Genomic DNA, 16515 nt, shown 5'->3' with positions numbered 1-16515 from the left:
GCTGTGGGAACCTCTGAGGTAAAGGAAATGTTTTCTTTCATGGAAAACCTTTATTGCATCAAGATATCTTGGCAAACAAGCGCCTGGGCAGCCTGCTGCCTCCTACCGTGATGTGAACCGTGTCCATGAAGAGCTCTTGAGATGCTCCAGCCCTCCCAGCCAAAGGTTTCCAAAGCTGCACACCAAGGCCAAGACCCCATCTATGCACTCCTGCGCCTCCCTGTCCCTCTGTGCCCCTGCTGTGCCCCGTGGTACACCATGGACCCCGAGGGCCTTTGCCCACCCCGGTATGGACGTACGGGGCCTCAGTGGGGGACCAGGAAGCCCAGTCATGTGTGGCCCCCAGCAGCGCCATCGCATCTCCCCTGCTCAGGGTCCCCTGTCACCTATGCAAGTACCTCTGCATCCCCTCCTGTGTCCCCAGTGTCCTGGGCTGGGGGAGGCTGAGTGTGGGTGGGGGGGCTGTTTGGCGGGACCCTTCCCCTGTCCCCACGGCAGTTTTGCAGGCTCCTCCAATGAGCACCACCCTGTCCCCCATGGGTCCAGCACCCATGGGTGCTTGGCACCTCCCCGGGGCAGTGCTGCATTTGGGGGTGGGCTCAGCACTTATCCCCCCAGACTTTCCTCCCCACACCCCCCCAAGGGGCCCCAGGAGGTGACAGGGACACGGGGACAGGCTCTGTTAAAATAAAACCTTTATTCGACTGGCTAGACATTGGGGTATAAATCTGTGACCGTCACTGGTGCTGGAGCAGGGGTTGGGAACGTGGCCCCCAGCCAAGCAGAGGCTCGACACTGTGGGCATGATGGGGCACATGGTGGCTGGGTCCCCTCGGGGACTGCACGGTGGCAGGATCTCCTTGGGGACCTCATGGTGATGGCACTGTCCTTGCAGCCCAAAGTGGGGGCTGGGATTGAGTATGGCCGGGGGTGGTGACGTATGGGGTTGCTGTCACCTATGTCCCCCCCCCCCGAGCTGTGCTGGGCTTTTGATGGCCCAGCCACCCTGTCCTGGTTGTCACAGCATCTCTGTCCCCTCGGGGTCACAGCCAGGGAGGGGAGGAGTGGGGCATGCAGGCCAGCAGATGGGTTGGCACTATGGGACATGGAGGGGGTCCCCTACCTCCTTGGGTCCCCCAGTCAGCCCTGCTGCAGCTGCGGCTGGGTGAGCGGTGTCCCCAGGCTGTCCCTGCACAGGGAGCGGGGTGTCTCTGGCGCAGGAGGGTGCCCACCCCATGAAGGAACATGTTGTCCCCTGCACGGGGACACGATGTCCCTCCCATTGGGACCACAGGGACCTCACAGGCTCTTGCATCGAATGTGCACGAAGAGCGTGGCGGGGGACAGGGACGCCCCGTCCTTGGAGAGCAGATGGATGTGACGGTACCCTGGGGACAGAGACGGGAGCTGAGTGGGTGGCGGGGGACCGTCCCCATCCCCGGGGGGCAGCGGGGTGGGCACCCACCCACCTTCCCGCATGCTGGCCAAGGGCAGGGTGAACTGCCCCACGAAGTCGTTGCAGGAGGTGCTGTCATAGTCCTCTACCACGAAGCGCACCAGGGCCAGCTCAGGTGCCTGCAGCTGGAAGCTCAGCGTCTCCTCCCAGCGTGGGTTGAAGCCTATGGCACCAGTACGGGGGGGTGGGCGCTGCCACCGCGGCCACCAGGGCCACCCACTGCCCTGGGCGTGGGGACCAGTGCGACCCTCCACTGTGCTCACCCCTGCCCCAGCTTAGCTGCCATCCTGCACTGGGGTCTGTGGGGACTGGGGGAGTGGGGGTGATACTGGGGTCAGGCTGGGCTATGCTGGGGGAATGGGGGTCACGCTAGGACTGTGATGGGGTATACTGGGGAAGAGGTGTCATAGTGAGGCCATGATGGGATTTACTGGTGGAATGGGGGTCATACTGGGGCCAGGCTGGGCTATACTGGTGGAATGGGGGTCATAGTGGGGCTGGACTGGGCTGGACGGGGGAATGGGGGTCATACTGAGGCCATGATGGGGTATACTGGGGTAATGGGGGTCATACTAGGACTGTGATGGGGTATACTGGGGGAATGGGAGTCATACTGGGGCCAGGCTGGGCTGTGCTGGGCGAATGGGGGTCATACTGGGGTTGGGCTAGATATATTGGGGGCAGGAGGGAGCAGCACTGGGGAGAACTGGGACGTGCTGGGGCCCTGCCATTAGTGGGGATCAGGCTGTGCTGGGGACGGGGCACTGCGGGACTGGGGTGCACTGGGGGGACTGGGGTGTCCTGGGCACTGGCTCAACAGGGGCTGGCAGCTGGGGTGCAGGGGCCAGCAGGTGCCTGGGGTGTTGGATGCCCGAGGGCTCTGGCACCCCCCGGGATCAGGGTGCCCTGGAGATCAGGGTGCCCTGGGGTGTCCCTGGGGACCGGTGGCCGGGCTGTGGTGGCCTGGCAGGCGCTCACCGTTGTTGAGCTTGTGGTGGGTCTGCTGCTTGCTGCAGTCGGCCGGGACGCCGTGGATCTCCACCCGCACGAAGGGGTCCACGATGGAGCTCCCCTTCTCCCTGTTCAGCTTGGGCAGCTGCTGCGCCGTGATCACCTGGTGGGGGGCAGAGGGTGGTGGGGGCTGGCGGCACAGGGCACCGCGGGGTGGCGAGCCCCAGGAGAAGGGACGTGGGTGGCACATGGCTGGGTGTGGGGACAGGGCTGGTGCCCCCAGGAGAAGGGACGTGGATGGCACTTGGTCAGGCATGGGGACGGGGTCAGTGTCACCCAGGAGTAGGGACATGGATGGTATCCAAAGAGATGGGAGGCCAGTGTCAGTGTCCCCAGGAGAAGAGAGGTTGGTGGCACCCAGGTGAGTGTGGGGTTGGTGTCACCCAGGAGAAGTTGTGCGAGTGGCACCTGGCTGGACATGGGGTTGGTGTCACCCAGAAGGGACATGGGTGGCACCTGGTTGGCCATGGTGTTGACATCACCCAGAAGGGGTGTGGGTGGCACCTGTTTGGGTGTGGGGTTGGTGTCACCTGGGAAAAGGGATGCAGGTGGCACCTGGCCAGGCATGGGAATGTCATGGGTGTCACCCACTGGGACGCGGGGCCGGGGGGAGCAGGGTGCCCTCACCCTGACGTGCAGCGCCAGGCGGCGGGTCCCCTCTCCGGGGGGGCTGCGCAGGCAGGGGGGCTTCAGCACATAGCCACAGCACCCATTGCCCAGGAAGCGCCCGGCGTTCAGGTCCATCTCATAGCCTGGTGTCTGGAAGTTGAGGGCCACTGTGGGGACAGGAGGATGGGGTATCAGGGGGGGTGACAGCTCGGGGGGGGGGGTGCCAGATCATGGGGCGTCCCCTGGGGGCCATGGGGTCTCACCCAGCTGGCAGCCGGCGTTCCACATCTCCTGGGGGTTGTAGTTGGAGGAGTTCATCTTCAGCCCCAGCGGGTAGACGCGGCTGAGCTGCTGGGCATTGTACTGGACCAGCGCCGGGCCTGGGAGGGGGGACGGCTGAGTGGGGCTGCTGCACCCATGGGTGCCACGTGCACCCCTGGGGCTGGCACGGGGTCCTGCCATGGGGAGAGGTGTCCTGCCTGCACCCATGTGCCTGGGGACGTGGACGGAGCCTGCCTGGCTGGGACCGAAACGTGACCCAGACCCCAAAACTGGGCCCTGGGGTTCAGACCCCAATCCTGGAGCTTGACCCTGGACCTTGACCTTGGACCCCTGACCCCAGACCTCACAACATGTATGCTGACCCCAGACCTTGAATTTAGACCCCAGACCCTGACCCTGGACCTTGACCCTGGATCCCAGACCCTGACTCCTGACCCTGGACCCCAGACTCCGAGCCCAAACCCCAAATCCCAGACCCTGACCCCAGATCCTGACCCTGGATCTCAGACCCTGAACTCAAACCCCAAACCCCAGACCCTGACCCCAGACCTCAGACCCTGGACCCCAACCCAGATCTTAATCCCAGCCCCAGACCCCAGACCTGACCCTGGACCCAGATATCACATCCCAAACCCAGACCCCACACTCTTATACCAGACCCTGATCCTGGACCTGTGACCCTCACCCTGGCCTCTGGCCCCAGACCCTGACACCAGCCCCCAGCCCCACCAGACCAGAGCAGCTCAGCTGGGGCCAGCATGTCCCCAGCCATCCCCCCTGGAGCCACCCCTCTGAGAGACCCCATCTGTCTCAGCCCCATCCTGCATCCCAGTGAGGTCAGGAGCATGCAACCACTTTGCCCCCATTTCCATCCCCGTCCTGTCACCCTCACCCGCCTCCTTGATGAGCTTCCGAGCCTTCCTCTCGCTGAAGGAGGACATCTCGCAGGGCCGGGGGTGGCGCAGGGCATGAGCCAGGCCGGGGAAGGGGACAGCCTGGCAGTACACCACCACGGCCGACAGCTCTGGGGCCACCTGCGATGCATCCTTGGCCTGCAGGAGCCACCCTGGTGTCAGGGCCACCCCAGCTCTGGTGGTCACCTGCCTGCCTGAGGGTCTACAGACCCCCCTACCCTGCTGGTGCTAAGCGCTGAGACCCCCAAGGCCATGGAGACCCCAAAGTAATGGAGAACCTGAGGCAATGGAGACCTCCAAAGTGATGGAGACCCCAAGGAGGCGGAGACCCTGAGGTGATGCAGACCCCAAGATGTTAGAGACCCAAAGATGATGGAGAACCCGAGGTGATGGACAACCCAAGGTGATGGGCATCTTTCCATCACCCAAGGGGATGGAAACCTCAAAGCGATGGAGACTCCAAGGTGATGGAGAATCCCCCCCACAAGGCAATGGAGACCCTGAGGTGATGGAGACCCAAGAAATGGAGCACCCAGCCCAACAGGGGAGGAGGGAGGCAAAGCTGAGATGCCCCCAAGCTCAGTCCCCTCTGCCAGCCAGTGAGAGCCACTCACCGCCCCCGTGGTACCCGACTCCTCAGCCCACCCAGCTCCATCACATGACCCACCTGCAGAGGTTTGATCTCCTGCAGCGACTGCAGCGACTGGAAGAGGAGAGAGCAGGGCTATACTGGGGGATGCTGGCAGTGCTCACCTGACCCAGGCCCCAGCACTGTTGGGACACAGTGGTCCCGTGGCACTGCCGGGTCCTCTAGGACCACCAGGATGCCATGGTCCTCCAGCACCCCAGCACCATCACGATGCCATCATCCCCCAGCACCTCCGGCATGCTGTGGTCCTCCAGGACCACCAGAACACCATGGTCCTCCAGCACCCCCGGGATGCTGTGATCCCCTGGCACCATAGCACTGGGAGAGCCCCTTACCCGCCGGCTGTTTTTCTCCTGCAGCTTCTCCTCCTCTTCCTCTTCCTCCTCCTCCTCTTCCTCCTCCTCAGGGTCCGGAAGGGAGGTGACACCCCGGTGCTCATGCCATGGCTCTGGCAGCTTCTTGCCCTTCACCAGGACTTTCCCCTTCAGCTGCTGTGGGAGGAAGGGCCAAGCTCAGGGCTCAGAAGGGACATGGGGACACTGTGGTGGGCAGGCGGGTGGCCTTACCTCTGGGGATGGGAGGTTGTGGGGGTCCTGCCCCTCCAGCGGCTGCATCAGCAGCATGTCCCCCAGGATGGCCTTCATGTGCCGGGCCATGGTGGCCTGCTGCTCCAGCCCACAGTGGTTCTCCAGGGACAGGATGACTGGGTAGGGCGATTGCTGGGGACGGGGATAGGGATGGACAGCGCTCAGCACCCAGCACCCAGCACCCGTCCCAGGGCTGCCGGCACCTGGCTCACCTTGAAGGCATAGTCACGGATGCTCTCAATGACATCTCGGAAGAGGATTTTGGAGGTGAGCGTGTGGCCATGGTAGACAACAGGTTCCCCATCAGAGCCCTCCCAGCAGTCCAGCTCCACGCAGCGGCATCCCGCCATCAGTGCCCTGCCACCACACCATCACTGGATTAGTCCCTGCACCACCCTGGCACCCTCAAGCCATGGGACCATCCGGGCATGGAGCATCTGACCAGGGGCACCCACCTGACATAGGCTTCGGTGCTGCTGGTGCCACCGATCTGGTTGCGGGTCAGGTAGGTGTTGTGGGAGGAAGAGATGAAGTAGTGGCACAGGGGCTGGTTCATGTCCTGGTGCACCTTGGTGTGCTCCTGGTTGAGGATGTCACCAGCGGCCGAGAGAAGGTACATCATGAAGCCATCCAGCATCATCAGGTCCTGCTGCCTGGCTGAGGAACACAGTGGTGGGCTGTCGCAGAGGGCTGGCACGCCGCTGGCAGGGTGGCACCCCGGGGACTGTCCCCACCTGGATGTCCTCTGTCTCCCAGTAGTGCCATGTTCACCCCAGACCTGGCACTGCAGCACCCAGGGGACATGCAAGTTCCCTTGAGTGTCACGTCTCCATCCTGATGTCACTCATCCTGCTAGTGCCACATTCACCCTGGACCTGGCATGGTGGCACCCGTGAGGTGTGGAGGTTCCCTGTCCCCACCCTGACATCCTCCATCCTCACAGTGCCATGTTCACCCCAGACCTGGCACTGTGGCACCCAGGGGATGTGGAGGTCCCCCAGCAGTGTCACATTCATGCTCGGGCTGGCACTGCATCACCCAGGAGACATGGAGGTCCACCTGCTGTCCATCCCCACCTTCACATCCCCTGTCCCCTCAGCGCCACATCCACCATGGATCAGCAAGACCACGTGTTGGACTGCTGACACCCGGTGCCACCCCAGGGAAGGGACACAGGGACACTCACCCAAGCCTTGGAGGACCCCATACCACCTTGGGGGGTGACACCACCAAGCAGAGCCCCATCCCCACGCCATCCGTGACCTCCCTTGGCTCCAGCAGTGCCCATCCCACCACCACCCATGAAGCGAGCTGACTGTCCTCAGCCCTACCCTTCTCGTTGAGCTCATAGGCGCGGATGACGGCACGGGCCTGGCGCAGGCTGGCGTCCTCGCCCTGATCCCGAAGGAAATCCCGCAGCTCCTCAGCCGACAGGACACGGTCCTCGCCCGAATAACGCCCGAAAAGCTCCTCCAGCTCCGGCCGCCGCAGCAGCCGTCGGCAAAACTCCTCCACCTCCCGGCCCTCCAGCCGCTCGTCACCAGAGTGGTCGCACTCCTGATGGGACCACAGCCCAACCTCGGGGACCGTCCCCTGCTCATGGGGAGGGGACATCCCCTGCCTTGTCCTGCCTGCCCCTTGGGGCTGGCAGCATGTGTGATGAGTTTGGGGGGGGCATGAGGGCTCAGGGATGGGCTGTGCCTAGGGGGGGTGCAGGGGCATGTCCCCTCTGTCCCCCCACCCTCTGACCCTCCAGTCTGGGATGGAGTAGAGCAGAGTGCCATGCCTCAGTTTCCCCAGGCAGAAAGGGACCTTGGGAGATGCCCAAGGGAACAGGACCCCATGGGAGGAAAATGTCACACCTTGGGGACCCACAGAGCAGTGGCAGGGGCCCCACCACATCATGAGCTCCTGCTCATGAGGGGACCCAACTGTTGGTGGTGGACCCAACCACTGGTGATGGTAGGTGGCTTTGGGTGTGACAAGTTTGACAGTTCTCTGCACTTGGGAAGGCAGAGGAGGAGCCAGCATTCCCTCCCGGTGACAGCAGTGGGGAACAGCGAGTGATGGAGCACAGGATGGGTACCTTGAAGAGCTTGTAGGCATAGACATCATCCATGTAGATGTTGATCATCCTCAGCATGCTCTTTACCTCCCGGAAGGACATCTTGTTGTCCTTATTCCTGTCTGCTCGCTGCAGGACCCCATGGATCCAGCTATGCCAGGGTAAGGAAACCACCTGGCGTCACCCCCATAGCCATCCCCAACCTGTCCCCAAACCCCCATAGCTCTGACAAAGGATATTGGTCAAGCTTCTCCGGTTGACTCATGGCTTGCAGCCGCCCCATCAGCTTGGTGAGACCTTGCACCCAGTGGCGGGCATCCTCCTCGCCCCGCGCAGCCAGGTCGAGGTTCTTGCGCTTGCCCTTGAAGACGAGGGTGAAGCAGTGCCGCTCGGGGAAGGCAGCACCGTACTTGCGTAGACCCTCTGACTGGTGTCCCTCACGCACCCCCTCGATGTGCATCACCGAGACTGCAGGGACACGTGCAGTGATGGGGCCACCACGGGGATGGAGGTGGTCCCTCGGCATTTCTCCCACCCATGAGCGTCCTGCAGGACATCCTGACTGCTGATGGACAACCTACGTGTCCCCAGGGGCACCCCAGGGGACAGGGGCTCAGCTCCTATTGATGCTGCAGCTGGGCTTAAGCCACTAATCCCAGGCGAGACAGGAGCCACTGCCGCTGACCCCTGCGGGGATGGGGATGGGGATGCCGGGGGTGCCAGCTCTGGGCATACATCCCAGATGAGAGGGTGGAAGGAGATGGGTGATGCTGGGGAGCAGGGACAGAGTCTGGCTGGGGTGGAGACGGGACCTTGTGGGGGTCCTGAGGGGGATGGGGAAGGGTGTGGGCTCTGGGGGCTCAGGGTGGGGTGCACTGGGAGGCACTGGATGCACTGGGATGTAATGGGATGCACTGGGTGCAGTGGGAAGCACTGGAAGGCACTGGGTGCAGTGGGTTGGGATCCGGGTCCTGAGTGGGAGTCCGTATTCTGGACTGGGGTCCACATCTTTGGTCAGGGTCTGGGTCCCAGGCTGGGGGTGCAGGTCCTGGATTGGGGTCTGCATCCCGGGTGGGGGTCTGGGTCCTGGGTTGGTGTCTGGGTCCTGGATGACGGTCTGGGTCCCAGAGTGGGGTCTGGGTTCTGGGTGGGTGTCTGGGACATAAGTGGGGTTCAGGTCCCAGGTGGGGGTCTGGGTGGGGGTCTGGCTCCTGGATTGGGGTCTGGGTCGCAGGGTGGGCATCTGGGTTGCATGTGGGGGTCTGGGTCCTGGGTTTGGGGTCCAGGTCCCAGGGTGGGTGTCTGGGTTGCACGTGGAGGTCTGGGTCCTGGGTTGGGGGCTGAGTCCTGGGTTGAGGTCTGGGTGCCAGAGGGGGGTTTGGGTCCTAAGTGGGGGGTCTGGCTCCCTGGCTGGGGGCTGAGTGCCCAGTTGGGGTCTGGGTCCTGGGGCGTGGCCTGAGTCCCAGGTGGGGGTCTGGGTTCTGGGTGGGGGCTGGGGTCCCAGGTTTTGGGCTAGGTCCTGGGTTGGGATGTGGGTCCTGGGGTGGGGTCTGGATCCCGGGTGGGGGTCTACATCCTGGCTGGGGGTGTGGGTCCCAGCTCATGCCCAGGTCCCCACAGGCAGGTTTGAGGCACTGCCCAGGTCCCAACCCCTCCTGACAGCTCCTGTGCAGGATGTGGTCCAGGGTCCCCGAGCCCCTTGGGGACGGTCCCCAGCACCGGCACTCACAGCTCTGCTGGGACCGAGCGCGTCCGAAGCGCCCCTCGAAGCAGACAGTCACCCCGTCCTCCTGCAGGCAGAAGAGCCGCTCCCTGGGGCCCCCCCGGGACTTGATCTTCCGGAGCAGGGAGCCCCGCAGCATCCGCTGGATGTCCTCGTCCTCCGTCAGGCCTGCAGGGAACCAGCCCGTGGGCACCCTGTGGCAGCTACTGGGTGGTACTGGGGGGCACTGGCTGGTGCTGGAGGCTCTGAGGGTGTACTGGGCGTACTGGGTGGGAGTGAGGGGAGCTTGGTGCACATGTGTATGCACATCTCCATGTGTACATCCCTGCACATCCCATGGGATGGGATGGGATGGCATGGGAGTGACAGGACATCATGGGACAGATGGGACAGGGCAGACATGATGGGATGGGATGGGATGGGATGGGATGGGATGGGATGGGATGGGACAGAATGGCACAGTATGGCATGGGACAGGATGGAGGGATGGGACAGGACAGGATGGGATGGACAGGAGGGGACAATGGGATGGGATGAGATGGGACTTATATGACACTATGTGACAGTACAGACAGGGCATGGCAGGACAAGATGGGACAGGTAGGATGGGACAAGACAGGGTAGTGCAGACAGGACAGGATGGGACAGGGTGGGTGGAGCAAACATGGCAGGATGGGATGGGATGGGATACCACAGGATAGGACAGGATGGGAGAGGGCAGACAGGGCAAGATGGGACATGATGGGACAGATGGGATGGGACAGGACAGATGGGATGGGATGGGATGGGATGGGATGGGATGGGATGGGATGGGATGGAACAGACAGGGTGGGGTCGGATGGGACAAGACAGACAGGAGAGGACAGACAGGACACTGCCATCAGACCACTGTGGGGAACCGTGTGGCCGGCCGGGGGGGACAGCGCACAGCAGGTGTGGTGGCAGAGCCCTGCTCACACGGCAGAGCCCAGCCACTAAATCCCACAAAGCTGCCCAAATCCAGTTTGGGGAGTGCCAGGACAGTGCCGGCAGCAGAGGTCAGGCTGAGAATGATGACGGGGTGGCCTCGGGGGACCCGCAGGCCCACACCCGGGCTCACGGCAGGGCCAGGACTTTTCCGTCTATTCTCCAAAGAGCAGTTATTTCCTCCCTTTTTTGTTTTGGCAACCACTCCTAAAGAACAGCCCCAGCACCCGTATCCCTCCTCCGGCCGAGACACTGCTCCTGGGCTGGGAAACAGCAGGTTTGGGGCCGAGCAGGGACATCCCGAGCTGGCCATGGTCTCGGGGATGTGGCCACCAGCTGCCACCACCACCTGCATGGTCACATCCTGCCCATGGTGCAGGATTGAGGGCAACTTCAGAGGGCAGGTACGGATGCATGGATACACAAGCATATGGATGTACAGATGTATGGACTCATGGATACAGGCACATGGGTACACGGGTGGACACACGGATTGTCAGACACACAGGCACATGGGGTCACAGGTGCACAAGTGTATGGATGCATGGACACATGAATGCACGGACACATGGGTGCACGGACATATGGATACACTGATACATGGACACATGGATGCATGGATACAGAGATGCAGGGATGTATGGGTACATGGATATATGGATGCAGGGATGTATGGATACATGGATGCACAGATGCATGGACACATGGATATGGGCACATGGGCATACAGACAGACATACAGGTGCTCGGACACATGAACGCATGGGGTCACAGGTGCACAAGCGTATGAACATATGGACGCAGGGATGCATTGATACACAGACACATGGATACACAGATGCGGGGACGTATGGATATATGGATGCACGGATGCATTGATGCAAGGACACGTGGACATATGGATGCACAAGTATATGGATGCACGGACACATACGGGTGCATGGACATATGGATGCACCAACATACAAGCACATGGATGCATGGGCATATGGATGCACTGATGCATGGACACATGGATATACAGATGCAGGGATGTATGGATACATGGATGCATGGACACAGAGATGCAGGGACGGATGGATGCATGGATGCACTGATGCAGGGACGGATGGATGCATGGATGCACTGATGCAAGGACACACAGACAAATGGACACACGGATACACGGATGCACAAGCATATGGGTGCACAGACCCATGGATGCATGGACACAGGGACAAACACACCCGGACGCAGGGGCACACAGACCTGCAGCAGACACACAGCCACACCAAGCTGTGCAGCTCCGGGTACACGGCCACACGCCCAAAGGCACACACGGGCCAGCGCAGCAGTGGGAGCAAAGCCCTCCCTCCGTGGCACAGGGCCAGCCCCTGCCCTGCCCTGCCCACCGCTCCCACGCAGGATCGGGCCTGGCCGCCCCAGCAGGCGCACCCTGACCTTCCCGGGCACCCGCTTCTCCTGCCCGCACCTCATGGGCAGCTCTGCCCCGAGCTGCTATGGGGTCAGCAGGGCCCCGAGCCGACAGCGCTGCGGGCAGCGCCCTTGTGTGGGGAAACCGAGGCAGGGTATTAGGTGAGGGTCCCAGCGAGCTGGAGCTGAGCCTTGGGGACAATAAATCCCCCAAGCAGGAGGGCTCCCGTCACCCGTCAAGTGGCCGAACCCCGACCCTGCTGCCCCCCAACATCTGGGGCAATACATAGCTATTTTGGGGCTACCTTGGGGACCCCTCCCAGCCACGGGCACCCTTCCCTGCTGTGGGGGACCCCATCTGCCTCGGGGACCCTCCTGGCCGTGGGGACCCATCCCTGCCATGGGGACAATTTCCAGCGCGGGGACCATGGCTATCTTGGGGACCCCTCCCTGCCATGGGGGACCCCATCCCTGCCATGGGGGTCTCCATCCACCTCGGGGACGCTCCCAGCCACGGACATCTCTCCCGGGACCCCCTCTGGCACGGCTCCCCCCGGAGTTTCTGCCCGGTCCCCCCCTGCCCGCCCCGTCGGGTCCCCCGTGTCCCCCCCCCGGGCGGGACCGACCCCGGGACTCACCCATTTTCTTCAAGGCTCTGCCGGTCCGGCGGGGGCCACCGGCGCCGTCCGACGGGGAGCGGGGCTGCTCGGCGGCGGGACGAGCCTTCCTGCCGCAGATCATTGTGCGGGGCCGGTGCCCCGGTACCCCCGGTACCCCCGGTAGCCCCGGTTCCCCCGGTGCTCCCGGTGCTCCCGGTCCCGACGGTGCCCCCGGCCGGTGCAGCCGGGCTGGGCGGCGGCGGCGGCGGCGAACGGGGCTGGGGCTGGCCTGGGGCTGGGCGGCCCCGCCGGGACCGGGGCCGGGCGCTGGGAAGTACCGGGAGGAGCCACGTTTCAGCCCGGACGGTGTTAACTGTTTATGCCCTCCTGGGCCGAGAGGTGGCTGCCGGTGACGGTCTGCACCGGGACGGGTCTGCAGCGGGATGAGTCTGCACCGGGAAACCGGTCTGCACCGGGAGTGGGTAGGCACCGGGGGGGGTCTGACTTGCACCGGGATGAGTGTGCACCGGGAAAGCAGGCTGCACCGGGGATGGGTTTGCATCGGGGATGCGATCTGCACCGGGAACGGGCCGGGGTCCCGGTGTGCAGCCGGGGAGTTGTTCTGCACGGGGGAACGGCACGGAGGGGGGGGGGTCCCGCTCTGCACCGGCTATAACTCGAAGGGCCGGTCCGCACCGGAACGGACCGGGGGTCCCCACCTCCCCCGCGGAGGTCTGTCTGCACCGGGGACTGGCCCAGGGGACAGCCCGGTCACCGTTGGGCGACCCGGTCTGCCCGGGGGGCACAGCCGCCTGCTGCCGGTGGGCACCCAGGAGACCCTCTCCACCAGCCTGGGGACAGCAAGAACCCATGGGACTCCCTCTGCCATCACACCTGGGGACAGCAGGGACCCATGGGACCCCCTCTGCCATCACACCTGGGGACAGCAGGGACCCATGGGACCCCCTCTGCCATCACACCTGGGGACAGCAGGGACCCATGGGACCCCCTCTGCCATCACACCTGGGGACAGCAGGGACCCATGGGACCCCCTCTGCCATCACACCTGGGGACAGCAGGGACCCATAGGACCCCCTCTGCCATCACACCTGGGGACAGCAGGGACCCATAGGACCCCCTCTGCCATCACACCTGGGGACCCAGTCCTGCTATGTCCTCTACATCCCTGCCTTGGGGACATGGTGGCACTGGGGCGGAGGGGCCTCAACCGGCTGCCAGGACCCCCAGGTGACCGTCCCCACTGGTGGGACAGCAGCAGGATCCAGGGACTGGCAGCAGCATGAGCCAGGCAGAGAGGACGGTGATATCTCCCGTTATTCCCCAGTCCCAGAGCCCCACACGCGTGTGTGGGCCTGTGCGCGTCTCTGTGTGTGTGCATCCCTGTGCACAAATGCACATGTGCATGCAGATGTGTGCATCTGTACATGTGTGTGCACAGCTGTGTACATGTGTATGCATATGTCTCTGTGTGCACAGGCACACATGCATGCGTGTGTGCAGGTACACACACCTCTGTGCATGTGTGTATGCAACTATGTACACACATATGCATGCGTGTGTATGCAGGCACACGTGCGTGTGTGTATGCAGCCATGTAGACATGTATGCATGCATGTAGGTGTGTGCAGACACACATGAGTGTATGCAGGCGTGTGTGCAGCCATGTACATATGTGTAGCTGCACAGCTGCACGCACACACATCTGTGCAGCTGTACCTGCACACATGCCCGTGTAAGCATGTGCACAATTTTACCCCAAATCCCTGCATTTTCATACATCCCCACCTTTCCCACAGCCACTGCTTGCTGACGGCAGGGAGGAATGCATGGCTGCAGGACCAACCCCGGGGTCCCCAACCTTGCAGCCCAGCCAGGGTGATGCATGATGGAGCAGGGGCAGAGCCGTGCTTTGATTTCAAGCCTATAGCATGGCATGGGACCATGGGCTTGCGACAAGGGGTTATTTTCCACAGCCCGGCATGGCTTCTTGCAAAAATCCACAGTGCCCAGTGGGCTGGGGAGGGCACCCCAGGCCTGGCTGGGCTGAGGGGACCAGGACCTGCAGCACAGGGAGAGGAAACTGTAGCTGCAGGTGGTGACTTTCGCCAGGGTCGGGGTGGCTGCCAATGGCTGCCAGACCCTAGGTGGGACAGTTGGGCACCCAGGGGTGACAGCAGAGCAGCCTGGGGCAATGTCTGGCCACCTGGGACAACATCTGGGCACCCTGGGTGGTATCTGAGTATGCTGGAGCAACATCTGCCTGCACATGCAGGGCAACACCACGGCACCCATGACAACATCTGGGCACCCTGAGTGATATCTGAGTATCCTGGATGATATCTGAGTATGCTGGCACAACATCTGGACACCCGGGGCAACATCTGGACACCCAGACAAACATCTCATCACCCTGTGTGATCTCTGGCTATCATGGAGCAATATCTGTACATGCAGGGCAACATATGGGTACCCTGGGGCAACATCTGGACATCCTGGGTGATATATGACTAACTATCCTGGGGCAACATCTGGATGCTGAGAGCAACATCTGGGCATCCCTGGGACAATCTCTGGTTATCCCAGAGCAACATCTGTACATGCAGGGCAACATCCAAGCAGCCTGGGGAGGTATTTGGGTGCTGCAGTTCAAGACCTGTGCAATGCACGCAACATCTGGACAGCTGGGGCTACATCTGGGCAGCCCCTTGGCTCTGTTTGGGGGGTACAGCCATCCCTGAATCCTTTGGGGACATGGGGCACAAGGACTTTTCACAGGGACAGCCCAGCTCAGGGCAATGCCCCCTCCTGTTTGGGTCAAGGCTTTTATCACCCCAGGAGCTGCAAAATATACTGAATTTATTTATGCAAAATGTATCTTGCTTTGCCAAAAAACCCTTAGGGAAAGCAGCTGCAGCCACCCCAAAAATGCACTTGCAAGCCCCTAACTGGGCTCTGCTCCGAGTCCTCTTCTTCCCATGGGAATTGCATTGCCAGGAATTCAACAATGCATTGACCCGGTGAAACAACCAGGATAAACACCTCTCGTTGCAAAATCCACAGCAAAAATAAATCCCGGTTGCGATTCCCCCTCTCCCGCAGCGTTGCTATTTTCTACCGCCCGCGAGCGATTTGGATGGAGCCCCATGGAAAGCAGCAGCTTGCATTCCCGGCCGCTTATAGCACAGCACGTGTCCCAGTGAATCACCGCTCGGGATTTGGGGTTGGTTTTTGCAATGACTCAGAGCCAGCAAGGCCCCGCCGCGCCGTCCCCAAGCAGAAATCCTGAGTCAGAGCTTGGAAATGGCAGGAGGTTTAAAAAGCTTTGCTGCTTTTGTTGCTGGATCTTGAATTTATAGAGGAAATGGTTCCCCAGGAGACGCAGGATGGAGATTAGGGGGGCTTGGGGGAGAGGGGTGTGTCCCCCCTTGGATTTGGAGGTAGGATTAAGGGAAATTCCCCAAAATGTAGGAAAGCTGGAGCATGGGGCGATGATGAAGCATGGCACAGGCCTGCCGAAAGCTGCTTTGCATCCCCCTCCCAGCACCCAGCCCTGGGCGAGGGCCAGATCCAGGCGGTCCCCAGGGCATCTTGTACCTCCAGGTCACCCATGTCCCCACCAGCACCCTGCCTTCGGGGAAAGTCCTTGGAGCAGAGGGTGAAGGAGCTTCACTTTGGGGCCTTGGGGACACCAAATTCTGCCCCTTCCTTACTATCTTAATTAATAAAGTTTTAATACTTAACAGTAATCAGTTGCTCTGCTAGACCCAGCTGTCCTCTGCCGCATGCAATGGGACTGTGCCCCTGTCCAGTGCCCCAGTGACATTGTCCCAGTGCAATGTCCCAGTGTCCTAGTGCAATGTCCCAGTTCCCCGGTGCATTTCCCTGGACCCTCGGTATGTGGCCCCAGCACATTGTCCCTATGCCTGGTGCATTGTCCTAGTGCATTGTCCTGATGTCACACTGTATGGCCCCAGTGTCCCCATGCGTGGCCCCAGTATCCTGGATGATTGTCCCAGTGCCCCAGAGCGTTGCCCTGCCCTGTTGCCCCAGGGCACAGCCCTGCTGCCCCACTGCATCACCCCACGGCATTGCTGCACTGTCTAGGGCACTGCCTGGCTGCATTGTCCTGCTGCGCTGTCCTGGGCCAGTGCAATGTCCCCAGTGCTGTCCCAGTGCACTGTCCCTGTGTATTGCCCTGTGCCCTGGTGCGATGTGTTGGA

General features: G+C 62.1%; 1 protein-coding gene across 1 annotated transcript; it reads right to left on the bottom strand.

Annotated features, from left to right (window-relative positions):
* Positions 1-678: 678 nt before the first annotated feature.
* PLCD3 (phospholipase C delta 3) lies at positions 679-12542 on the bottom strand. The gene is made up of 16 exons (XM_069786802.1): positions 12314-12542; positions 9303-9464; positions 7813-8041; positions 7595-7724; positions 6840-7065; positions 5964-6165; positions 5721-5865; positions 5488-5640; positions 5257-5412; positions 4940-4975; positions 4251-4410; positions 3340-3456; positions 3095-3243; positions 2435-2570; positions 1470-1619; positions 679-1388 (listed from the first exon to the last, which is right to left on the bottom strand). Exons 1-16 carry the CDS (start codon positions 12414-12416, stop codon positions 1300-1302), a joined length of 2343 nt encoding a protein of 780 aa, XP_069642903.1. The 5' UTR covers positions 12417-12542; the 3' UTR covers positions 679-1299.
* Positions 12543-16515: the final 3973 nt, after the last annotated feature.

Source organism: Haliaeetus albicilla, chromosome 7 (genome assembly GCF_947461875.1).
Source record: "Haliaeetus albicilla chromosome 7, bHalAlb1.1, whole genome shotgun sequence".
Taxonomy (NCBI): Eukaryota; Metazoa; Chordata; class Aves; order Accipitriformes; family Accipitridae; genus Haliaeetus; species Haliaeetus albicilla.
Note: the sequence above shows the minus strand (reverse complement) of the source record. Positions and strands in the feature narration are given on the sequence as shown.